General features: G+C 41.5%; 2 protein-coding genes across 2 annotated transcripts in view; both read left to right on the top strand.

Moving 5' to 3' along the window:
- Positions 1 to 26,634, top strand: part of LOC123464538 (ATP-binding cassette sub-family C member 4-like) — a gene marked incomplete at its 5' end in the record, with an annotated part of 335,503 nt that overhangs the window by 257,943 nt on the left and 50,926 nt on the right.
- The window catches only part of LOC123464837 (ATP-binding cassette sub-family C member 4-like), a 152,740-nt gene that overhangs the window by 81,360 nt on the left and 44,746 nt on the right, over positions 1 to 26,634 (top strand). Inside the window, 4 exon segments of the mRNA XM_045162479.1 lie at positions 5,166 to 5,285; positions 6,733 to 6,843; positions 14,338 to 14,438; positions 15,693 to 15,887. Of these exon segments, the coding sequence (XP_045018414.1) occupies positions 5,166 to 5,285; positions 6,733 to 6,843; positions 14,338 to 14,438; positions 15,693 to 15,887 (527 nt within the window).

Raw genomic sequence — 26,634 nt, 5'->3', positions numbered from 1 at the left:
CTGCCACAGGCATTGCTAGCAGTGAGTGAGCACATTTGTCAGGTGTATTGAGACCATGGATCCTCGTCTGCTGTTTTAAGGGGTTCTCATACCAGATTCCCAGGAACTTTGTTCGATCTCTGGTGCTTAATAAGGTGTACAGTAATGACAAAGGATGTTGGATATTAGCTGAGTTATATCTGGGAGTTTTCTGAACATAAATAATGAAGTCTGGAGAAAAATGCCTGTAGTCACATATGGGCATCCTTAACCCTGCTTATTCTCCCTCAGAGACACTGCAGCTATGAATAAAAGCCACCCTTGGTAATAAGGGGCCTCCTAGGTGGTGCTAGTGGTAAAGAACCTGCCTGCCAATGCAGGAGACATAAGAGATATAGGTTTGATCCCTGGAGTGGGAAAATTCCCTGGAGAAGGAAATGGCAACCCACTCAAGTATTCTTGCCTGGAGTATCCCATGGACAGAGAAGACTTGAAGGCTGCAGGCCACAGGGTCTCAAAGAGTTTGACATGACTGAAATGAATTAGTACACATGTACACGCTTGGGAATAAAACAGAGTTGGGTCTGATATCTGCTCTACCACTTAGGATAATTTACTTAATCTTGGGCAGTGAGTGTTCTTAAATCCGTTGGTTTCTGGGGTTCCTATGAGAATTTTTTGAGCTGATGCTTATAAAGTACTTGCTGGCCACTGCCAAAGACACAGAACCTTGAACAAGAAGAAATAAGAACATAGGAACAACTAGCAATGTGATAACTCACCTAGAACCAGACATCCTGGATGAATTCAAGTGGGTCTTAGGAATCATCACTACAAACAAAGCTAGTACAGAGGATCCAATTCCAGCTGAGCTTTTTAAAATCCTAAAAGATGCTGTTAAGTTGCAGTAAACTCAATATGCCAGCAAATTTGGAAAACTCAGCAGTTGCCAGAGGACTGTAAAAGTCAATTTTCATTCCAATCTCAAAGAAAGGCAATGCCTAAGAATGTTCAAACTACCAGGCAATTGCACTCATTTCTACGCTAGCAAGGTAATGCTCAAAACCCTTCAAGGTAGGCTTCAACAATACATTAACCGAGAACCACCCAGATGAGCAAGCTGGATTTAGAAAAGGCAGAAGAACCAGAGATCAAATTGCCAACATCGGTTGGATCCTAGAAAAAGCAAAGGAATTCCAGCTCAGCTCAGTTAAGTTCAGTAGCTCAGTTGTGTCTGACTCTTTGCAACCCCATGGACCATAGCACGCCAGGCCTCCCTGTCCATCACCAACTCCCAGAGTTTACCCAAACTCATGTCCATTAATTCAGTCATGCCATCCAACCATTTCCTCCTCTTTCATCCCCTTCTCCTCCTGCCTTCAATCTTTCCTAGCATAAGGGTCTTTTCAAATGAATCAGTTCTTCACATCAGGTGGCCAAGGTATTGGAGTTTCAGTTCCAACATCAGTCCTTCAAATGAACACTCAGGACTGATCTCCTTTAGGAAGGAATTACAGAAAAGCATCTATTTCTGCTTCATTGACCACATGGTAGTTTGTGTGAGTCACACCTGTGGGAAATTCTTGAAGAGATGGGAATACAGGCCACCATACCTGCTTCCTGGGAAACCTGTATGCAAGACAAGAAGCAACAGTTAGAACTGGACGTAGAACAGAGGACTGGTTCCAAATCAGGAAAGGAGTACATCAAGTCTGTACATTGTCACTCTGTTTATTTAATTTATATGCAGAGGACATCATGCAAAATGCCAGGCTGGGTGAATCACAAGCTGGAATCAAAATTTCTGGGAGAAATATCAACAACCTCAGATATGCAGATGATGCCACTCTAATGGCAAGAAGCAAAAAGAACTAAAGAATCTCTTGATGAAGGTGAAAGAGGAGAGTGAAAAAGCTGGCATAAAACTCAACATTCAAAACACTAGATCATGGCATCCAGTCCCATCACATCATGGCAAATATATGGAGAAAAAGTGGAAACAGTGACAGACTTTATTTTCTTGGGCTCTAAAATCACTATGGATGGTGACCACAGTCATGAAATTAAAAGATACTTGCTCCTTGGAAGAAAAGCTATGAAAAACCTAGACAGTATATTACAAAGCAGAGACATCATTTTGCGAACAAAGGTCTGTGTAGTCAAAGCTATGGTTTTTCCAGTAGTCATGTATGGATGTGAGAGTTGGACCATAAAGAAGGTTGAGCAGCGAAGAATTGATGCTTTTGAAATTTGGTGCTGGAGAAGTCTCTTGAGAGTCCCTTGGACAGCAAGGATATCAAACCAGTAAATACTAAAGGAAATAAGTCCTGAATATTCACTGGAAGGGCTGATGCTGAAGCTGAAGCTCCAATACTTTGGCCACCTGATCCGACAAGCCAACTCATTGGAAAAGACCCTGATGCTGGGAAAGATCAAGGGCAGGAGCAGAAGGGAACGACAGAGGATAAAATATTTAGATAGTATTACTGACTCAATGGACATGAATTTGAGCAAACTTTGGGAGATAGTGCAGGACAGGGAAGGCTGGCATGCTGTAGTTCATTTGGTCGCACAGAGTCAGACATGACTTAGGGACTGAACAACAACAACTAGCAGGTCTCACGGAGCATGAATGATAACCTGCAGGAAGGCTGTCAGCCCAGGGTCCTTGCATGCAATTCCCTCCCTCCCCCTGCCAGGGGAGTTGTGCTGTCCTTGCTTTGTTCCCAAAAGTCCTCCGGGTTGTGGAAAATGTAGCTGTCAGTCACATGAAATGTAGAGTTACACGTGTCTGTGACTGCTGAGTGATGCCATGTCTGTTACATATCTGCTTCAGGATAGTGAGCTCAGTGTTTGTGGGAAAAAGTATGTTATATTGGGCAACATAATACCAGAGCCTTGACATCCCCTCTTCCCCTGTATTAGTTAATTGTCTTTTCAGACCCTCCAGTTCACTCATCCTGGCATCCTGCTCAGCCCTAAGAGGGGTTTGAAAGAAACAGGATGGCTTATCACAGGTGTGCATTCACTCTGGCCCACTGTAACTCTTGGGCATGAGGTGAGGTACGTGGTGGGGTGTTTGGTTCCCTGGTGTTCAAGGCTGAGATGACACCTGGTTTCTAAAGTCAACCCTGCCCTCCATCCCTGCTGGAGAGAATCAATTGCAGTTTGATCTCCAGACAGGGAAGCAGGTGAGGGAGGCCTTGCTGAAGAGTTCGTTCCAGGACTCTCCCTGGGTGAACAGTCACGTCTGCTTCCTGCTCAGAAGCCTTGTCTATGATGAGTAGTGTTGATGTCACCACATTTGCTGTGGAAATGGTAGCCTGGTTCTAGTGAGTTTTCTGTGCTCTCTGGAGCTGGACCCTTGGCATCCTCCTGACAGAGTGATGGCCCTGGAATTCACCTGTGTCATCTCTGTGAGCACCCTGGTCCAGACTGAGTTCTGGGGTTGGATTGGGACGCCTGCCAGGGTGCAGAAAAGGCCTGAACAGAGCTCCCAGCCTCTCTTATTTGGAGCATGAGCTCGGTCTGTGTTTGTGTTGCTCTTATAAGGGCAAAGGTTTAGGAAGCTAAAATAAAATGTTATTCAACTTAATGAAGACAGAGAGCCATGTGGATGCTGAAATGAGAACACAGGCACACAACTGGATGATCAAAAGCAAAGCACCACTGAATCACTTTCAGCCCTTTGCCTGAACAAAGTACAAAGGGGAAATGTTTGATCATGTTCAGTTTCAGAGAAGGTTTTTCCTTTAAGTCAGTGTCACAGGTGGGGCCCTAATAGTTATGGTTCCTGGTCAGATACCCCCAGGTGGAAAGAGCCCCAGAGCCCAGTGGATGGTGAACTGGCTTCCAGTGTAAGCTGTCCTCCCCCAGCCCAGGGCTTCCCACCCTCTCTGAGCTCCAGCGTCTCACAGGAGGAAGCCTGCTCCTTCCTTACTAGTAGAACCAGGGACACTAAGCATTGAGGAGGTTCTGTGTCTTTCCCCCCTTGTACCCCAGCCCCCACCCCCAATGCAGTACCCATGTGCATGTTGCTACTGACTACACTGTCACCCAGACAGATATTCGGATGTTAGGCTAAGGAGTCAGGCCCTGAAAATAATTTGGACTTCTCCCCCTTGACTTTTTTCCCTATCATTTTATAAAATCTCCATAGCCTCCTTAAAGATAAATGATAAACCCCCAGGTTTTACTAATAGCTCTTCTCAGGAGACGCACAGGTAACAAGGTGATGTCAGTATTTCCTGCTGATACAACACAAGTTATCACTCGTCCCAGACAGAGGTCATAGTCTTACAGTCTGCCCCTGACAACAGCAAGTTACAGCCTTGTTCACAGTGGAGAATGAGAACCGTAAGGGGTCCTCCCTGCCCTGCAGCCTACAGCTCACCTGTTCCCTGATGGGCAGGAGCCTGACCCCGGTGCTCGTGGTCAGTGTGCTCTTAGAGAAGATGGCAGGAAACAAACGACCAGTCATGTGACACCAGACCCAAAACCCACATGAAATCACTCAAAAGAGAATGGACACTAAGGCCACTGTCAGATTCTAAAAGGATGATGTGAGTGTCACATGCCACAGTGACCTCCAAACACCAGGACAGGTATCCAGCAGGCAGTTATAAAAACATCCATCAGGCTCCCAGAGTGGAAGTCAAGACCATTCAAAGACTCCTCATCTGCCGGGTCCTGTGGGCACAAGGGTGGTGCAGTACCGGCTACTCCATGACCCGGTATATATATATATATATATATATATATATATATATATATATATATATGTGTGTGTGTGTGTATATATATATATATTTAATTGTGAACAATTTCCACTTGGAGAGATGCCAGAAGAATTTGGAGGGAGGTGTATTTGAGAGGGCTTTGATGAATTAGTTAATAATGAGTTCCTTTACCTAAATCTAGCTTCAATTTGAATTTGGTCAAAGAGGGATTCAAAGAGAATCTTTAACTTCCAGCTTATTAAAGTGAAAGTTGATGTGAACAGGAGTTTGAGGGTCACATGGAGGATCCTCTCCAAAAGGGGCAGCTTCCTTCCCCGGGCAGCCCTCCAGGTAGTCCTGGGTGTGCCCTTTGGCAGGACGTGTGACCACAGAGCCCGGGAGGCAGTGGTTTCCTCATACCCAGCCTCCCTGACTTTCTCTGTGGTGTGTCTGTCTCTGCTTCCCCAGCACGGAGTCCAGTGTTTTCTCATTTAGCATCTTCTCTCCAGGGACTTGGGATCATCCGGGCATACAAAGCCGAACACAAGTTTCAGAAACTGTTCCACGCACACCAGGATTTGCACTCAGGTCTGTAAGTTTCTCGAGATGATTTCAAAGGATGAGGTCTCCTGCCTTCTGAGGCCTGACCTTCTTCTCAGGTGGCCTGGCTACTGCTACCTCTCTCTGTGCCGCCCCTCATCCCCCTCTGCACACCTGCTTCCCCCACCCCTTCCTCTCAGCATCCCACTGTGTGGCCCTCTTCCCCATCACCCCTGCTTTTCTCCCCCGCCTTGTTTGTGTTGTCATTTGTCCTTCCATCACTGTGCCCTGTGGTTTTCTCTCTCTTTAGGGCAGGAGTTAAGAAACTTTTTTTTTGTTCTTGTCTGTAAAGATCCAGATAGAAAAAAATTTGTAGGCTTTTTGTACTGTACTGTCACTGTTGCCAGAGAAGGCAATGGCACCCCACTCCAGTACTCTTGCCTGGAAAATCCCATGGATGGAGGAGTCTAGTAGGCTCCAGTCCATGAGGTCGCTAAGAGTTGGGCACGACTGAGCAACTTCACTTTCACTTTTCACTTTCATGCATTGGAGAAGGAAATGGCAACCCACTCCAGTGTTCTTGCCTGGAGAATCCCAGGGACGGGGGAGCCTGATGGGCTGCTGTCTATGGGGTCGCACAGAGTCAGACACAGCTGAAGTGACTTAGCAGCAGCAGTCGCTGCTGCAGCTACTCACCTTTGCTGTTGTAGCACAAAGACAGACAAAGATAATATGTCAGCAAATGGCCGGGGCTGTGTTCCAGTGAAACTTTACAGAACCAGGTGGTGGCTGTTCTTGGCCCATAAACTTTAGTTTATTGACTCTCCTTTCAGAGTATGCAGGGTGGCAGATATGATTGAGGAACATAATTTCCTGATTTGCCACCCACTTGATTATACTTTGTATCAGTGAAGTTTTTCTAGGAAGAAATTTTAGAATTTCCACTAAGTCTGTAAAATTTTGATCTATTTCTCTAATCTTTATCCTGTTTTGAAGATCATGACTGCATTTAGAAAGCCACATGCAGATCTTATAAGCTGATGGTCCTTTAGATATTGGCTCCTAAAAGTAGACACATGTAGGGCCGTGTAATGAGTGCAGAAGGTCCTGGAAACAGTGTGAACTGTTCTGTCTGCTATCAGAGGGCTGGAAACAGTCGACATGTGAGAGGATGACCTTCATGTTGAGGTCCAGCACTGCAGGAAATGTGCCAATTAGACATTTTCCCCTCTTTTTCTTTATGATTATATTTCTGTTGATAACCTGTGAGTTGAGGTTTTCAGTGTATGCTTCTCATAAAGGTGCTGGACTGATTCTATATGTGCTATGTGCTGTCTTTGTCAGAACCTAGCTTTCTGGAATCTTCAGCTTCCTTGAATGTGTAACTTTGCGGTTCTACTTTGTGTAAATGCTTAACTAAGCAAAATGCTCTCCTTCATTAGAAACAGCTAACATGGTTTTTATATTTATTGATTATACTTACTAACAAATCCAGAGGCTTGGTTCCTGCTTTTGACGACGTCCCGATGGCTCGCTGTGTATCTAGATGTCATTTGCGCCATCTTTGTCACTGTTGTTGCCTTTGGAGCCCTCATTCTGGCAGATGGTAAGTAAAAATCTGATTATTTATGGAATTCTTACAGTTTATAGCTTCATTTCTAGGTATTAATTTAAACTCTTGCTATCTTGTCTAATACATACTCTTTGGTTCTAATGAATTGTATTAAAGTGTTTGTAGCATGTGACTCCACAGTGTGGTCCATGTGAAGTCATTTGCATCTTGATGAGAACTTTTATCTTTTTTTCCATTTATTTATTTATGGTAGATCCTTGTTGAGTCCTTTTTTAAAACAATATTGCTTTACAGTGCTGTATTCATTTCAGATGTGCAGCCAAGTGAATCTGTTACTGTGTTCTCAGTCTCTAAGCCATGTCAGCTCTTTGAAACCCCATGGGCTGCAGCCTGCTAGGCTCCTCTGTCCGTGGGATTTTCTAGAATGCTGGAGTGAGTTGCCATTTCCTTCTTCAGGGGATCTTCCGGATCCAGAGATTGAACCTGTGTCTTCTGCATTAGCAGGCAGATTCTTTACCACTGAGCCACCTGGGAAACCCAAGTCTGTTATACATATATCCCCCTTATTTTGGATTCCTTTTTTACTACCTCATGAACATTGGGCTGCATACATTTTTTTAGTAATTTGCATTTTAAGTAATACTTCAAATAAATTGCCTTATTGGAAAGAATTTTTCTTTTTGGCTTTTGGAATCTTCAGGAATAAAGACCAAGTATGAACATACCTGTTCCAGCAGACCTGTGTTGACTTGGGTGCCTGCTTTGACTTACTTGAGCAATTCTTTTATCTTTATCTTTTAAAAATTTTATTGGGGATATATTTGATTTGCACTATTGTTTTAGTGTACAATACTTCATGTGTACAGCAAAGTGAATCTGCTATACATATATCTACTCTTTTTTAGATTCTTTTCCTGTATAAGTCATTACAGAGTTCCCTGTACTTTATAGTAGGCCCTTATTAGTTAACTATTTTATATATAGGAGTGTGTAAGTATCAATCTTTCAAATTATCCCTCTCCTCTCTTACCCTGGCATTTTCTGCATCAGTAACTATATTTCTGTTTTGTAGATAAGTTCATTTGTAGCCTTTTGTTGGATTCGACATATAGGCAATATCATATGCTATCTGTCTTTGTCTGACTTACTTCGCTCATTATGACAATCTCTAGGTCCATCCATGTTGCTGCGAATGGCATTATTTCTTCCTTTTTATGTCTGAGTAATAGTCCATTGTATATATGTACCACCTCTTCATTCATTCTTCTGTTGGTGGACATTTAGTTTGCTTCTATGTTCTGGCTATTATAAATAGTGCTGCAATGAACAATGGGGGAATTATGGGTTTCTCTGGATTTATGCCCAGGAGTAGGATTGCTAGATCATATGTAGTCCTATTTTTAGTTTTTAAAGGAACCTTCATATTGTTCTGTATAGTGGCTTTACCAGTTAACATTCCCACTAACAGTATAGGAGGGTTCCTTTTCTCCACATCCTGTCCAGCATTTATTGTTTGTAGGCTTTTTGATGATGGTCATTTTGACTGGTATGAGGTGATACCTCATTGCAGTTTTGATTTGCATTTCTCTAATAATTAGAGACATTTACCATCTTTTCATGTGCTTTTTTGGCCATTTGTATGTCTTCTTTGCAGAATGCCATTTTTGATCTTCTGCCCATTTCTTGATTGGGTTATTTGTTTGTTTTGATATTGAACAGCATGGACTGTTTGTATATATTGGAGAGTAATCCCTAGTTAGTCATTTAATTTGAAAATATTTTCCCCTATTCTATGTGTTGTCTTTTCATTTTGTTTATGGTTTCCTTTGCTGTGCAAAAGCCTTAAGTTTAATTAGGCCCCATTTGTTACTTTTTAATTTTATTTTCACTACTTTCAGAGGTAGATCAAAAGTTATGACTGCAGTTTATGTCAGAGGGTGTTCTATGTCTTTTCATCTGAGAGTATAGTGTCTGTGTGTTAGTCACTCGGTCGTGTCTGGCTCTCTGTGACCCCATGGACTGCAGCCCTCTAGGCTCCTCTTTCCATGGAATTCTCCACACAAGAATCCTGAAGTGGGTTGCCATTTCCTTCTCCAATGTGAATTTTAGTAGTAGTAGTTTAGTTGCTAAGTCATGTCCGACTCTTGAGACCCCACAGACTATAGCCTGTCAGGTTCCTCTGTCCATGGGATTCTCCAGGCAAGAATACTGGAGTGGGTTCCATTTCCTTCTCCTTTATAGTGTATAGTCTTGCATTTATGTCTGTAATCCATTTTGAATTTATTTTTGTGTGTGGTGTTAGGGAGTATTTTAATTTCAGTCTTTTATAAGAAGCTGTCCAGTTTTGCCAACACTATTTATTGAATAGACTGCCTTTTCTCCATTATATATTCTTGCCTCCTTTGTTGTAGATTAGGTGACATAGGTGCATGGGTTTATCTCTGTACTTTCAATCCTGTTCCATTGATCTATATTTCTGTTTTTGGTGCCAGTATCATACTGTTTTAATTACTAAAGCTTGGTAGTATAGTTTTAAGACAGGGAGCCTGATTCCCTCAGCTTCGTTTTTCTTTCTCAAGATTCCCTTGGCTACTCACGGCCTTTCATGTTGCCATACAAATTGTAAATTTTTTTGTTCTAATTCTGTAAAAAATGTCATTGGCAATTTGATAGGGATTACAGTGAATCTATAGATTGCTTTGGGTAGTTTCTTTGTTTATTCTGGTTGAGACCTTTTATATTTTCATGTTTCTTTGAATGTGTTGAGGTCTACATGGCTGTGGCAAGATGACATTCTAAACATTCCAGCTAGTGTCCTGTTGTTGGGAGGGGAGAATCAAGTTTCTCATTAAGCTTTTCAAACAACTGAGAGTGTAAGTTTTAGCTTTAGGTCTACTCAGATCTCTTAGTTGTAGGTACTAGTGCTCTGGGGTGAGAAAGATTCTATCTAGCAAAGATTAATATCCTCACTGCTCTGTGGGTACAAGATGAGCAGGTGTGGGTATTTGTGGCATGAACTCACCATCCCTAACTATTTCATAGTAATAACACTGAATCATACTTTTTAATAATGAAAAATGAGATTAATACTTTAGATTTAAAAGCACTGGCTCCTAGAATTGATTGCCTTGTTTTCATGGTTTCAATTGCAGCTACATTCTACATAGAAAGTAGGATTCAGTTCAGTTTAGTTCAGTCGCTCAGTTGTGTCCAATCTTTGTGACCCCATGGGCTATGGCATGCCAGGCCTCCCTGTCCATCACCAACTTCTGGAATTTATCCATACTCATGTCCATTGAGTCGGTGATGCCATCCAATCATCTCATCCTCTGTCGTCCCCTTCTCCTCCAGCCTTCAATCTTTCCCAGCATCAGGGTCTTTTCAAATGAGTCAGTTCTTCGCATCAGGTGGACAAAGTATTGGAGTTTCAGCTTCAGCATCACTCCTTCCAATGAATATTCAGGGCTGATTTCCTTTGGATGGACTTGTTGGATTTCCTTGCAGTCCAAGGGACTCTCAAGAGTCTTCTCAACATCACAGTTCAAAAGCATCAGTTCTTCGGTGCTCAACTTTCTTTATAGTCCACCTCTTACATCCGTACATGACTACTGGAAAAACCATAGATTTGACTAGATAAACCTCTGTTGCAAAGTAATGTCTCTGCCTTTTAATGTGCTGTCTAGGTTGGTCATAGCTTTTCTTCCAAGGAGCAAACATCTTTTAATTTCATGGCTGCAGTCACCATCTGCAGTGATTTTGGAGCCCTCCAACATAAAATCTGTTACTGTTTTCTCTGTTTCCCCATCTATTTGCCATGAAGTGTTGGGACCAGATACCATGATCTTAGTTTTCTGAATGTTGAGCTTTAAGCCAGCTTTTTCACTCTCCTCTTTCACTTTCATCAAGAGGCTCTTTAGTTCTTCTTTGCTTTCTGCCATAAGGGTGGTGTCATCTGCATATCTGAGGTTATTGATATTTCTCCCGGCAATCTTGATTCCAGCTTGTGCTTCATCCAGCCCAGCGTTTCTCATGATGTACACTGCATATGTTAAATACACAGAGTAACAATATACAGCCTTGACATACTCCTTTCCCTATTTGAAACTAGTCTGTTGTTCCACGTCCAGTTCTAAGTGTTGCTTCCTGACCTGAGTACAGATTTCTCAGGAGGCAGGTCAGGTGGTCTGGTATTCCCATCTTTTTATGAATTTTCCACAGTTTGTTGTGATGCACACAGTCAAGGCCTTGGCATAGTCAACAAAGCAGAAGTAGATGTTTTTCTGGAACTCTCTTGCTTTTTTTATGATCCAAAGGAAGTTAGCAATTTGATCTGGAAGTTTATAGTTCACGTACTGTTGAAGCCTGGCTTGAAGAATTTTGAACATTACTTTGCTAACGTGTGCTGCTGCTGCTGCTAAGTCACTTCAGTCATGTCCGACTCTGTGAGACCCCACAGACGGCAGCCCACAAGGCTCCCCATCCCTGGGATTCTCCAGGCAAGAATACTGGAGTGGGTTGCCATTTCCTTCTCCAATGCAGGAAAGTGAAAAGTGAAAGTGAAGTCGCTCAGTCGTGTCTGACTCCTAGTGACCCCATGGACTGCAGGCCCCCAGGCCCCTCCGTCCATGAGATTTTCCAGGCAAGAGTACTGGAGTGGGTTGCCATTGCCTTCTCCTGCTAACATGTGAGATGAGTGCAATTGTGTGGTAGTTTGAGCATTCTTTGGCATTGCCTTTCTTTGGGATTGAAATGAAAACTGACCTTTTCCAGTCCTGCGGCCACTGCTGAGTTTTCCAAACTTGCTGGCATATTGAGTGCAGCACTTTCACAGCATCATCTTTAAGGATTTGAATTAGCTCAACTGGAATTCTATCACCTCCACTAGCTTTGCTTGTAGTGATGCTTCCTAAGGCCCACTTGACTTCACATTCCAGGATATCTGGCTCTAGGTGAGTGATCACATTATCGTGATTATCTGGGTCATGAAGATCTTTTTTTGTGTAGTACTTCTGTGTATTCTTGTCACCTTTTCTTAATATCTTCTTCTTCTGTTAAGTCCCTACCATTTCTGTCTTTTTGTGCCCATCTTTGCATGAAATGTTCCCTTGGTATCTGTAATTTTCTTGAAGAGAACTCTTGTCTTTCTCTTTCTATTGTCTTCCTCTATTTCTTTGCACTGATCACTGAGGAAGGCTTCTTATCTCTCCTTGCTATTCTTTGGAATTCTGCATTCAAATGGGTATATTTTCCTTTTTTTTCCTTTGCCTTCTGCTTCTCTTGTTTTCACAGCTATTTTTAAGGCCTCCTCAGACAACCATTTTGTCTTTTTGCATTACTTTTTCTTGGGGTGGTCTTAATCCCTGCTTCCAGTACAATGTCACAAACCTCTGTCCATAATTCTTCAGGCACTCTATCAGATCTAATCCCTTGCATCTATTTCTCACTTCCACTGTATAATCATAAGGGATTCGATTTAGGTCATATCTGAATGGCCTAGTAGTTTTCCCTACTTTCTTCAGTTTAAGTCTGAATTTGGCAATAAGGAGTTCATGATCTAAGCCACAGTGAGCTCCCAGTCTTGTTTTGCTGGCTGTATAGTGCTTCTCCTTCTTTGGCTTCAAAGAATATAATCAGTCTGATTTTGGTATTGACCGTCTGGTGATGTCCATGTATAGAGTCTTCTCTTGTGTTGTTGGAAGAGGGTGTTTGCTATGACCAGTGTTCTCTTAGCAAAACTCTATTAGCCATTTCCCTGCTTCATTCTGTACCTTGTAGGAGACAGGCCTACTAAAAGGCCTGGCAAAAGAATTAAACAATCTTGCTGAGAGGACATGGCTCAGTATGTGACTCCTAAAGAAATCCAAGAAGGAACAAAAATCATCCTGAAAGCAGGATGTGCAGCTGGGGATGGAAAACCATCAACAGGCTGTTCCTATTGTTGGTGCCTGGGAGGCACATAAAGATTAACTGGGTCTCTATCCTTGAGGCAGAAAAACAGGGATATAAAAATGTGAAACATTAACTGCACAGGGTTATCATTGAAGGCCACGTGGTCTGCTATGTTCATGTAAACACATACAAGCAATTCTCAAAAAGTGTAACAAAGCAGACTTGAGATCAGTTTGGGTGCCTTGACCTTATGGTGGTGTTGGTCCCCTGATCCCCACTGTAACTTTCTTGAGTGTTTCTCATTCTTTTGGCATGCTGCAATTTCGGGAACCTGTGCCGTAGAGCTGGACTCGACTGTACTCCAAGGCCAAATTTGCCTGTTACTCCAGGTATTTCTTGACTTCCTACTTTTGTGTTCTAGCCCCCTATAATGAAAAGGACATCTTTTTTAGGTGTTAGTTCTTGAAGGTCTTGTAGGTCTTCATAGAACTGTTCAACTTCAGCTTCTTCAGCATTACTGATCGGGGCATAGACTTGGATTACTATGATATTGAATGGTTTGCTTTGGAAACAAACAGAGATCATTCTGTCATTTTTGAGATTGCATCCAAGTACTGCATTTCGGACTCTTTTGTTGACTATGATGGCCACTCCATTTCTTCTAAGGGATTCCTGCTCACAGTGTAGATATAATGGTCATCTGAGTTAAATTCACCCATTCCAGTACATTTTAGTTCGCTGATTCCTAAAATGTTGACTTTCTCTCTTGCCATCTCACGTTTGACCACTTCCAATTTGCCTTGATTCATGGACCTGACATTCCAGGTTCCTATGCAATATTGCTCTTTACAGCATTGGACTTTACTTCTATCACCAGTCACATCCACAACTGGGTGTTGTTTTTGCTTTTGCTCCGCCTCTTCATTCTTTCTGGAGTTATTTCTCCACTGGTCTCCAGTAACATATTGGGCACCTACCAACCTGGAGAGTTCATCTTTCAGTGTCCTATCTTTTTGCCTTTTCATTCTGTTCATGGGATTCTCAAGGCAAGAATAGTGAAGTGGTTTGCTGTTCCCTTCTCCAGTGGACCATATTTTGTCACAGAGAGATTACATAATGATAATTAAAGCTTTAGTGATGAAAGTCTGAAAAATGACATGATCCTCACCTATATAATACTGTCAAGTGTATGTCAAGCCAGTTGGGCTTAATAAAATCACCTTTCTTAATTCTTTTTAAATTCATATTTTTTTCATCATGTTATGGTCTCAATCAATAGACAGTAATATTATGAGTAATATTATCATTACATGCAAATGATTAAAATATCATAGAGAACTCTTCTCACTACTATATATTAATATAAAATAGATAACTATTAAGGACCTACTGTATAGCACAGGGAACTCTACTCAATACTCTGTAATGGCCTATGTGGGAAAATAATTTTAGAAAAAATGGATTATATGTACACGTATGGCTAATTCACTTTACTGTACACCTGAATCTAGCACAACTTTGTAAATCGATTACACTCCAATAAAAATTATAAAAATAAAGGAGTCTTCATAAAGTGACAGAAGGACCTGGGTGAGGAGTTGAAAAGGACACTGACTATTCTTCTTCTTCCTTATTTAGCTTTGAATCCTGCAGAGGTTGGCCTGGTCCTGTCTGTCACCCCCACACTTATGGGGATGTTCCAGTGGTGTGTCAGACAAAGTGCTGAAGTTGAGAATATGGTGATATTTATCTTTACATTCTTAGTCTTTTCAAGTTCTTGCTTTTAATGGTATAAAAGCAATTCTAATGTAAAACTATCCTTTTGCATCATCATTAACAGAGGTTTTGTTGTTTTTTTTTTTAATTCCCATCCATCTGCTTAAAGTTAATGTTAAATAAAATATATGCATCTTTTTCTCAGTTTTATGTATTCCATGTCAAGTTTTATATTCATTACAAGCTGTCCTCAAGTATAGTAAATGTCTCTGCAAGAGGGAGGTTATGAAATTCTGGAGAGAATATGAACTGATTTCTTAGCAGCTTTTTTATCTTTGTTTTTTAAGGGGTAATTCCTCATTTTTGGTTAAAAAAAGAATTCATTACTTTGAGGTTTGTTTATTTAATTAATAGTTTGCTCTGCCTTCCACCCCATTTAATCATTTATCCTTGTATGTGATGCGCACCTGAAATTGCTGGAAGCCCTTCTTTCTGGTAGGATAAGCTGTCTCTCAAAATGTGCTCTCTAAGATGTGGGGTTATAGTTGTTTAATAAGCCTTAGTCAATATGTAAATTGTACACTTTTTAAAAAAAATATTTGCACCTCCTCCTAAAGGGAGAAAAACAATAAAAATTAAGTCTTTTCATTTCAGTCTTCTAACAGAGGTAGAATATAACTAATTATTAAAATGAGGTTTGATGACCATCCAGTTCTGCTCATCTGTAACATGTGGCCCTTCTGTAACCACACATTACTAATTGGTGTCCATAAGTGTTCTTTTCTTTGAAAAAAATCTCTTGTTTTTCAAATTCAGATTTGAAAGGTAGATCAATAAAATCTTAAACATTCATTTCTCTAATTCTTTTAGCTTTAATATAAAGTTGAAGGAAGTAGTCCTGAGTAAAAATGTTGAAGATGGTGAACAAATCTGCAAATCATCCAAGGCCTCATAAGACTCCTACTTCTGTCCTTTGAGGATGCTAAGACGTGAGATATTCTTTTTTTTTTTTTTTCTTAATATATATATTTATTGAAGTACAGTTGACTTACAATGTTTTAGGTACACAGCAAGGTAATTTAGTTATACATATACATATATATTTTTTTTGAAATTATTTTTCATTATAGGTTATTACAAGATACTGACTATAGTTACCTGATATTCTATACCACGTAAAAGCAAATTTGAAGGTATAAAAGCAGAACGTTTCACTTACAGTCTCTAAACATCCAGACCCTCTGATACTAACTCATGTGATGTCATATGTGTTTCAGATGATTTCAGTAGAAAGGGGCATTGAATATACAGACCTTGAAAAAGAAGCACCCTGGGAACTTGAGTATCGTCCACCACCATCCTGGCCTGATGAAGGATGGATTTATTTTAGTAATGTTAACTTCAGGTACAGCTTGGACCGGCCTCTGGTATTGAAGAACCTGGGTGACACATTCATTAATCAAAGAGAAAAGGTTAGTTTAAGCCATTTGCCTCTTTAAAATCCAGCTAAAGATTTAGCACCACATCTGCTCTTGGCTTCTTTGTCAGTGTGTCAGGGGGACTCTATTCCTAATGGATGCAGATTAGATCAGTGACATTATAGATGAATCTTTCTTGGAAACTGACCATGAAATGGGGACACTAGCAATATTTCCTTGTATAATGAGCTCCCTCATGGTGGTAGATGGGTCCTGGGCTCCAGTGCTCAATCTTAACCTGCTTTCCATCTTTTCTTCTTTGTATTTCTGAGATTTCCTCCTCCTCCCATGGTGCCCTCTGGTTGCTGCTGCCTCCTCTCCCCATTGGCCCTTCCTGTAGACTTGTCCTCCATTCACCGACACTGAACTGCCATCGCCCTGCCCCACCCCGAAGACTGCTTCTTTCTGAAGCACAGATCTGACTTTTACTGGCCTGGGTGGGCTGCTGGTAGAACCACAGCACAGCCCCAAATCCACTCCAATAGGAGGTGTGGGCTGAGCTCATAGCCACTGGAGAGGAACCAGAATCATGACTCAGTCACAGGTGAGGAACCAGAACCCCAGATGGAGACAGGGCCCAGAGACTCACTCAGAGTCAAAAGCAAATTGAAGGGAGCAGGGATGATTCACATTTGAGACGGCAGAGAGGCTAGTAACCTGGACCTGCCAGCATCCATGTCTGCTGGTGATGTTCCTTCCACACTTAGATTGGGACCCTCAACTGGGACCAGAGAAGACTCTTGAAGAAGAGGCTAAACCAGAACAGACAAGGTGGTAGGAATCCCTTGCCCCCTCTGCCTCTGCAGCCAAGATGTCTCCTGATTTACACACACTCCTGCACTTGGGTTGTGTGTAAGTGCTCCCAAAGCTATGTCCTCCCAGCTTCTAGTGTGCACTATGTCCCTCAACCTGAGAGACCCGTCCCCTCCATCATCTGGATGGTGAAAGTCTCCTCATTTTCTGAGGCAACTCTAATGTGTCTTCGAGACTCTCAATTCTTCCTTAGTGTCTTATATTTTCTTTTAACATAGCATTTACAGTACACCTGTGGTCATAGCAGGCAAAAGTTGGAAGGAACTAAATCCTTACAATGAAATATTATTCAGTCTTAAAAAGGAAGAAAAATTCTGACTTATGGATAAACCTTGAGGATATCTTGCTAAATGAAATAAACCAGACACAAAAGAAATGAAAGCTGATTCTGCTCATGTGAGTTTCCTGCCGCTGCTGCTGCTAAGTCGCTTCAGTCATGTCCGACTCTGTGCTACCGCATAGAGGACAGCCCATCAGGCTCCACCGTCCCTGGGATTCTCCAGGCAAAAACACTGGAGTGGATTGCCATTTCTTTCTCCAATTCATGAAAGTGAAAAGTAAAAGCGAAGTAGCTCAGTTGTATCCGACTCTTAGCGACCCCATAGACTGCAGCCTACCAGGCTCTTCCATCCATGGGATTTTCCAGGCAAGAGTACTGGGGTGGGGTGCTATTGCCTTCTCTGGAGTTTCCTAGAGCAGTCAAATTCAAAAAGACAGGAAGTCAGATGGTGGTCTCCAGGGACTGCGAGAGGGGAGATGGGGAGTTGTTTGTCTAAAAGGTGTAGAATATCAGTTTTATGAGGCAAAAAATAATTCTCGAGCTTGGTTGCACAACAATGTGAATGTACTGAACACCAAACTGTCCACTTAAAATGGTTAAGTAGTTAAATTTTATGTTATGTGAATTTTATCATAATTAAAATAGAAGATAGTACCTGTGGCATGCTTTGCAGTTTGAGGTCTGTATTTCACAATATCTTGAGGTTTTTTAACATCAGTGAGCATCTTATTTTCATCTTTGTTCCCCCAGAAAGTGGCAGGGCACAGAGAGAGTACTGAGGGACTGCTGGATGAAAGGGTGCATGAGTAACACACAGGTGTGAGCACCCAGAAACACACACACACAGAAGACAACTCTGTGAATAACTGAAAGAACTGCTCTTTAAAACTGTTACCACCACAGACCCATCTAGTGCACTGTAGCTGTAATTTAATGAATGATACCCTTGTAACATGAAAATGAAAAAATAAATATTAAACTTAATCCCCAGATACTACCCAGGGGACAGCTTCAGTCAGTCACAGGGCAAAAGCTGGTCCTAATCATATCCAGTGCCAGTGTAGGTCAGGAAGAAGGTAAACTGCCGTGGCAGGAAAACTCACCACAGCTCTTGATACAATTTTGTCCCTGAGAGCTCTGAAGATGATGTTTTCTTACTCTCAGACAATGTGTCTGTCAGATTTTCCATTGTAAATGTAATTGTGTTAACTTACACTTGTCTTAAATTTCCCCCAAATCCATAGAATATGAATTATCTAAGAAACTCTGTAGTACAACTTGTTAGGGTTAGGGTTAAGGTTTAGGGTTATGTAGGAACATAACATTCTTATTCTTCCTTCTTAAAGCCTGCAAATCATAGGATTATTGAGATTCTAAAATGTTTGAGGGCAAATTAAATTTGGAGACTGAATTAATAACTGCAGCAACTTGACACAGTGTTGGGAGGTGATACGTGGGCAGTGTGTCCATGAAGACATTTCACCCCACCTGTGCACATCACAGGTTCCCTCTCCTGTTCACCTGTCCCAGCTCCCGTCACTCCAGGACACCCCTTTGGTGTTGGATTTGATTCAGAGAGGCTATTGTGGGTGGGGGAGGAGACGTGGGAGTAAGCCAGCCCAGCAGAAGGGGGGATTTATTCTCTTTCCCTCATTTCCTCTTCTATCCTGATTCCTGGAAGTTAGCATCAATAGGAGGGTATAGTAGGTACTGTGCAGGATTTAAATCCATGGAAGAAATGACACATGAAAATAAAGAACCAGGACTTCCCTGGTGGTGCAGTGGATAAGAATTTACCTGCCAATTCAGGGGACACTGGTTCAATTCCTGGTCTGAGAAGATTCCACATGCCACAGAGCAGCTAAGCCTGTGTACACAACTACTGAGTCCACGTGCCACAGCTACTAAAGCTTGTGCTCAACAACAAAAAAAGCCACCTCAGTGAGAAATCCGTGCACTACAACAAGGAGTAGCCCACACTCATCACAACTAGAGACAGGCTGCACAAAGCAATGATGACCCATCATAGCCAAAAATTAAAAAAAAAAAAATCAGCATGAGGTAAATAGCATCCTAGACTTCCTGGTTAGATTCTGAACATGGGCTGAATTTTTCATTTAGATGATTTTGTGGTTGATATGATCATTTTAGAGACTCCTGGATCATATTAAAGCATTTTCCAGCTTTCTAGGTAGACTGATTTTGGTTTTGCCCACAGCTATTACTTAGATAATACATTTTTATAGATGCTTACTAGACCTTGCTATAATGTGCAAAAATATTAGTTTCCTACTTTTCCTCCTTTTGAACATAATACTTTCCTAGAAACCCCTCCCTTCACTCTCAGCTTGTCCCCCTTCCCCTGCCAGCTTCCTCATTCCTTGTGACTCAGACTGTGGTGCCAGAGCAGCAGCACCTGCATCTCCTGGAACTTCCTAGAAATGCAGAGTCTCAGGCCCATTCAGATCACTTTCTCAGCATTGCATTTAAAATGGACCTCCAAGTAAAGTCCTTTCTCTCCCATAGGCAGTTTTTGATGACTGATGACCTGTGATTTCCAAGAATTGTCCTTTGACAGTTTGGAACTGAGCTCATGAATCACCCAAACCCCTATTGTGACTGAGCAGGAGGCACTAGAGAGCTCTATGTCACTTACTGTACAGATTTACTTACTTGTATATTCTATGAATCAGGCCTTTACAGTATAATCTAATTCTGTGTGATTCTACTGTATTTATTTGTGTCTTTTCAGGGGAGTCTGTCTTCATCACATGTAATTTTCATCTTACTCTCACCTTTCCCACACCAGCCTCCTGCAGGTACTGGAGGGATTTCCCACAGGCTCAGCCCTGCCTGAACTTGGAGTCAGAAAGAGCTGAGTGTAACAGTGTATGTGCAGCTCTTTCACCACCTGATGGGATAAAAAATGAGTCTTTCTCCCCAAGCAGGGCACAAGGTCTGTTTCCCCAGGCACCATGTGCCCCACTTCATTGCAGGTTTCTCTCTTAGCCCAGCTGTGGGTGCCGGTTCTTCCTGCTGACACATGGCCCACCTGACCTCAGGTACACTCTTGCTCCCACTCACCAGGTACATGCCTGTATTCACATCATGCTTTAACTCTCTGGTTGTAGGATCTCTATGTTAGACCTATACCTTTAACTGCAACTACACTTCTCCCCACTTTCTCTGTTCTGGCTACACAGAGGCACATGATAAGGTGCCAGGCCATCCAGGTGATAAGGAGGCCATCAGCAGATGGAGAAAAGCCCGAGGATGTGGATTTGAGTCTCATCCTGTAACGTACGGGCTCTGATGTTTCAGGCAGATTAGTTCATCTAACTAAGCTTCAATCTTTTCTTTTGCAAAATGGAAGCTATAGGATGTAACCTGTAGGTTTGTTATACAACTTAAACAAGATAAGACATGTAAAGCACCCAGCATGGGGATCAGAGTAATTGCTTGGATAAAGATGGCCATAATTTTCATCAGGTGTAAAATGACCATAATCACTTATACTGCAAAAGTTGTCTGTCCCATGAGGAAAGAAGTGTTGGCCACTTGAAGTTGTGTTTACCACTATAGGATCCATCTGCTGCATCTGTCTCTGTCCAGTTTATCATATACCTAAATAATATGACAATAGATTTTCCACAAATTTGTCTGGCCTGAGTTAAAAATCTCAGCTCCCAATGGAAGCTTGTTTTTCTCAGGACACTACAGGTAATACAAATAAGACAGTCAAATCCAATACAGACTCTGCTTTCAACATGTACAGTTCATCAGAAGAAATAAGAAAATGGCTATATTAGCTTTGTAAACTAGAAAGAGGTCATAATTTTTATAGAAGTTTTTTTACAAAAATGACATAACATTTGTTAGGGCTGGGACAAGCCCACATGAAGGGACAGGGAGAGCATTTCCAAGGATTTAGGCATGCGAGACAGACTTAGTGATGTGTGGTTAGGGTTTCAGCAGGTAGAAATGCATTCATTAGAAATGCATGTGAGAGTTCCTTAGGAGGTGGGGTCAACATAAGCAAAAGCATGATGCCCTGATCCAGTGAGTGAATAACTAGGCACATGCAGAGCATTCAGGAAAATCAGCTACCAGGTGTGCAGCAGACATTTTCATGTTCAAACCTGACAACTCCTGAGTGACCCCAAGGAAGCTGACTTGTGGACATGTGGGACAGTGGGGACAGTTTTATAGAGGAGACATCCTGGGGTGGAGTCATGGGCACAGAGCCAGCCTTTGGGAGTTTAATCTGAGAAGTGAGAGCACGTGGACCAGAGTGGGCAGATGCAGGAGGCAGGGAGCCTGGAGCTACTGTGCCTCCAGGAAAGTGTCATGGGAAAGTAATTCCACTTATGGGGATCAAACTGATGTCGATTAAAACAAAGCTCTTAACACTCAGGTTTGTGAATGTGCAGAGAACCAAGTGGGAGTAGAAAATGGTATCATATTTCTGAAGAGTAGGTTAACAGCTTAACAGCTTCCTCTGAAAATATTCATACTTGATTCTCAGCAGTTCCACGTCTGAGAATTTATCTGAAGGAAATGATTAAGGTTGTTTGCAAAAAAGATCTAGCTTCAAGGATATTTAACAGAGTTATTTATAATAGTAAATTATTGGCGATTGCCTAAATATCCAGTAGTAGGGACTTTGTTAAATGATCACATACACTATAATATTTTGTAGCCATTAAAATAAATATTCTTATGAAATACTAAATGAAAACACATAGTAGTATGTTCATATTAATCCCATTTTATGTATGTGAACTTGTGTCTTTAAGAACACAAACAGAAGTCTAGAAAGTAAAAACATCACCTTGAAAATGTTTTTTTAGAGTGCTGAGTATAGCTAGTATTTACTTTGCAAATTCATTTACACTGTTTACTTTTAAGGAAAGGGTTTAACTTGTTTTTTTAAAGGTAATGCAGCCTGGCACTCCGCTGCTGACTGTGGCTCTTAAAATGAGGAACTGAGTCATAAAACACTGCACAAGTAGTCTTCAGGGCTTGGCCCCATGCTGAATTCAGAGAAGTAGGGTGAACAGTTAAGCCCCTGAGCCTGGGAAAGAAGTTGTGAGAGTAACGTGGGAAAGACGAAAAAGGGGTTGTTTTGTGTAGGGCATTGGGTGTTGAATACGTTGAGCTTGATGTGTGGAGAGAGATCCAGGTGCAAGTGTCTAACAAGTTGGTGTCATCATCAGAGACCAGCCTGGTTGGAAAAACAGAGAGGAGCCATTGTAAAGCAAATAAAATAAGATTTTCTCCAAGAGTCTTTATAATTTTATTTATTTATTTATTTGTAGCTGAGCTGGGTCTCTGTTGCTGCTCGGGCTTTTCTCTAGTTGAGGTGAGCAGGGGCTACTCTAGTTGTGGTGCCTGGGCTTCTCATTGTGGTGTCTTCTCTTGTTATACAGCACAGTCTATAGGGTGTGAGAGATTCAGTAGATGTGGCATGTGGCTCAGTAGTTTTGGTTCCCAGGTTCTAGAGCACAGGCTCGATAGTTGTGGCGCATGAGCTTAGTTGCTTTGTGGCATGTGGGATTCTCCTGGACGAGGGATTGAACCCTGACTCCTATACTGGCAGGTGGATTCTTTACCACTGAGCCACCAGGGAAGACCTCCAAGTGTCTTTAGATTGAAGAATTTGAGCTTACTGATACTGGTGACACTCTCCATGTGCAATTGGTAAAACCCTTTGGTTACCCAGAAAAGTCATTTAGACTATAGCTTTGATGGCTGAACTGTAGGATAGCCAGAGCCAGATTTTCTTTGAGTTACCCTTTTTCTTTTGGGGTGCCTGTGGCCATGCAGCATGTGGGGTCTTAGTTCTCTGACCAGGGATTGAACCCATACCCCCTGTAGTGGAAGCCCAGAATCTTAACCACTGGACTGCCAGGGAAGTCCCCCATTTATTTTTTTTTTTTAATTCTTCTCACTGGAGTTTGGAGTTCACAGTTCTGTGATCATGAACAGCTCTCAGTGCCCCTATATATCTCAGACCATTTACTCAAATTCTACAAAGGTTCCTGTTTGCAAAGATGGATCAGTTTCAGTAGAACTGATAACATGGTAGCATCCAGACATCCTCACAGATAGAGTACTCATTTGTGTCCTGATGTAGGTTGATTTGTGTGTAAGAACACCCAGAAACACAGGCATACCTGTTTTTATCCAGGTAATGCAATTTTTTTTCACAAATTGTACTTTTATGGCAACACTGTGTCAAGCAAGTACATTGGCACCATTTTTCCTACAGCATTTGCTAACTTCATATTTCTGTGTCACATTTTGATAATTCTCTCAATATTTCAAACCATTTCATTATTATTATATTTGTTATTCTGGGATCTGTGATCAGTGTGTTTTAAGGCTCGGATGATGGTTAGCATTCTTTTAGCAATAAAGTATTGGAGATTAAGGTGTGTACATCTTTTTTTTAATATATAATGCTATTGTGCACTTAGTAGACTAAAATATAGAATAAACATAAATCTATTTGAACAGAGAAGAAAGATGGTAATGATAACCCTGTATGCGAGACAGCAAAAGAGACACAGATGTTTAGAACAGTCTTTTGGACTCTGTGGAAGAAGGGGGGGGGATGATTTGGGAGAATGGCATTGAAACATATATAATATCATATAAGAAACAAATTATCAGTCCAGGTTTGATGCAAGAAACAGGATGCTTGGGGCTGGTGCACTAGGATGACCCAGAGGGATGGTATGGGGAGGGAGGTGGGAGAGGGGTTCAGGATTGGGAACACGTGTACACCTGTGGCGGATTCATGTTGATGTATGGCAAAACCAATACAATAGTGTAAAGTAATTAGCCTATAATTAAAATAAATAAATTTAAATTAAAAAAATTCATAAAACTTGCTTTACTTTTTGATAGTCACATTATTGAGATTGTCTGGAACCAAATCCAAAATGTCTTTGAAGCCTGCCTGTACACAGAACACATGAGTTACATATGTACATACTATGACCTGCCCATATGCACAGAATGGGCCATGTGTGTTGTATGGATTCAGTTCAGTTCAGTCTCTCAGTCGTGTCCGACTCTTTGTGACCCCATGAACCGCAGCACGCCAGGCCTCCCTGTCCATCACCAACTCCCGGAGTTCACCCAGACTCACATCCATCAAGTCAGTGATGCCATCCAGCCATCTCATGCTCTGTCGTCCCCTTCTCCTCCTGCCCTCAATCCCTCCCAGCATCAAAGTCTTTTCCAATGAGTCAACTCTCCACATGAGGTGGCCAAAGTACTGGAGTTTCAGCTTTAGCATCATTCCTTCCAAAGAAATCCCAGGGCTGATCTCCTTCAGAATGCACTGGTTGGATCTCCTTGCAGTCCAAGGGACTCTCAAGAGTCTTCTCCAACACCACAGTTCAAAAGCATCAATTCTTTGGCGCTCAGCTTTCTTCACAGTCCAACTCTCACATCCATACATGACCACTAGAAAAACCATAGCCTTGACTAGACGGGCCTTTGTTGGCAAAGAAATGTCTCTGCTTTTGAATATGCTATCTAGGTTGGTCATAACTTTCCTTCCAAGGAGTAAGCATCTTTTAATTTCATGGCTGCAGTCACTATCTGCACTGATTTTGGAGCCCAGAAAAATAAAGTCTGACACTGTTTCCACTGTTTCCCCATCTCTTTCCCATGAAGTGATGGGACCAGTTGCCATGATCTTCGTTTTCTGAATGTTGAGCTTTAAGCCAACTTTTTCACTCTCCTCTTTCACTTTCATCAAGAGGCTTTTTAGTTCCTCTTCACTTTCTGCCATAAGAGTGATGTCATCTGCATATCTGAGATTATAGATATTTCTCCCGGCAATCTTGATTCCGGCTTGTGCTTCTTCCAGCCCAGCGTTTCTCATGATGTACTCTGTATATAAGTTAATGAATTAGAGTTTAAAATAAGATGCAAAATGTCCTGATAAACCTGTATGCAAGTCAAGAAGCAACAGTTAGAACTGGACATGGAGCAACAGACTGTTTAAAAATTAGGAAAGTAGTACGTCAAGGCTGTATATTCTCACCCTGCTTATTCAACTTATATGCAAAGTACGTCATGCGAAATGCCAGGCTGGGTGAAGCTCAAGGTGGAATCAAGATTTCTGGGAGAAATATTAATAACCTCAGATATGCAAATGACACCACCCTAATGGCAGAAAGCAAAGAGGAACTGAAGAGCCACTTGATGAATGTGAGAGAGAGTGAAAAACCTGGCTTAAAATTCAACATTCAATAAATGAAGATCATGGCATCCAGTCCAATCACTGCATGACACAGATAGATGGGGAAACAATGGAAACAGTGACAGATGTTATTTTCTTGGGCTCCAGAATCACTGTGGTCAGTGACTGCAGCCATGAAATTAAAAGACGTTTGCTCTTTGGAAGAAAAACTATGACAAGCCTAGACAGCATATTAAAAAGCAGAGATATTACTTTGCTAAAAAAAGTCCATATAATCAAAGCTATGGTTTTTCCAGTAGTCATATATGGATGTAAGGGTTAGACCATAAAGAAGGCTGAATGCTGAAGAATTGATGCTTTTGAACTGTGGAGCTCGAGAAGACTCTTGAGAGTCCCTTGGACTGTAAGAAGATCAAACCAATCAATCCTATAGTAAATCAACCCTGAATATTTGTTGGAAAGATTGATGCTCAAGCTGAAGCTCTAATACTTTGGCTCCCTGATGGGAAGAGCTGATTTATTCAGAAAGACCCTGATGCTGCAAAAGATTGAAGGCAGGAGGAGGAGTCGACAGAGGATGAGATGGTTGGATGGCATCACTGACTCGATAGACATGAGTTTGAACAAGCTCTGGGAGATGGTGAAGGACAGGGAAGCCTGGTGTGCTGCAGTCCATGGGGTCACAAAAAGTCGGACACGGTTGAGTGACTAAACAACAACAAAATATCTTATAGACATTATATTATCTTTGTAAGATGATAAAATTAGCTAAACCCACTTTTCTTACATTTAATCTCTATAAATATAAATTCTTTTTTGAAATTCCATGATTGATTTGACAGACTAAGTTGTAAAACTTTAGAGGTATTCAAATAAGAAAAATGAAAATTCTAAGAATTCTGATTATATCGCATAGAAAGATTTAATTGTTCTCTTTAAAGCTATGAGTTTAAAATTTTTACTGATTTACAAATAATCGAAAGCATGTCTTCTACCCTCCTCATTTCCAGATTCTAAATAGAAATGAAATAATCTCTTGGGAAGCTTCCTTCTGGGAACTTGTAGTTGTGCATTCCTGGTGGCTCAGACAGTAAAGAATCTGCCTACAAGGCAGGAGACCCAGGCTTCATCCCTGGGTCAGGAAGATCCCCTGGAGTAGGTAATGGCACCCTACTCTACTATTCTTGCCTTGAGAATTCCGTGGACAAAGGAGCCTGGCGGGCTACATTCCATGGGGTCACAAAGAGTCAGACAAGATTGAGTGACTAGTACTTTCTTTCACTTTCAAACTCATTGGTAAAAAAGGACAGTTTCTGCATACATATTTGAATGCAGTTTCATTCCTTACCAGCATTTAACTTGCATTGTATAGATTTTTTCATCTTATTGCTAGTCACTTAATTTCTCCCTGCTTTGGTATTAATAAA

The sequence above is a fragment of the Bubalus bubalis genome, chromosome 13 (assembly GCF_019923935.1).
Source record: "Bubalus bubalis isolate 160015118507 breed Murrah chromosome 13, NDDB_SH_1, whole genome shotgun sequence".
Taxonomy (NCBI): domain Eukaryota; kingdom Metazoa; phylum Chordata; class Mammalia; order Artiodactyla; family Bovidae; genus Bubalus; species Bubalus bubalis.
This window is presented reverse-complemented; position numbering and strand designations above follow the sequence as displayed.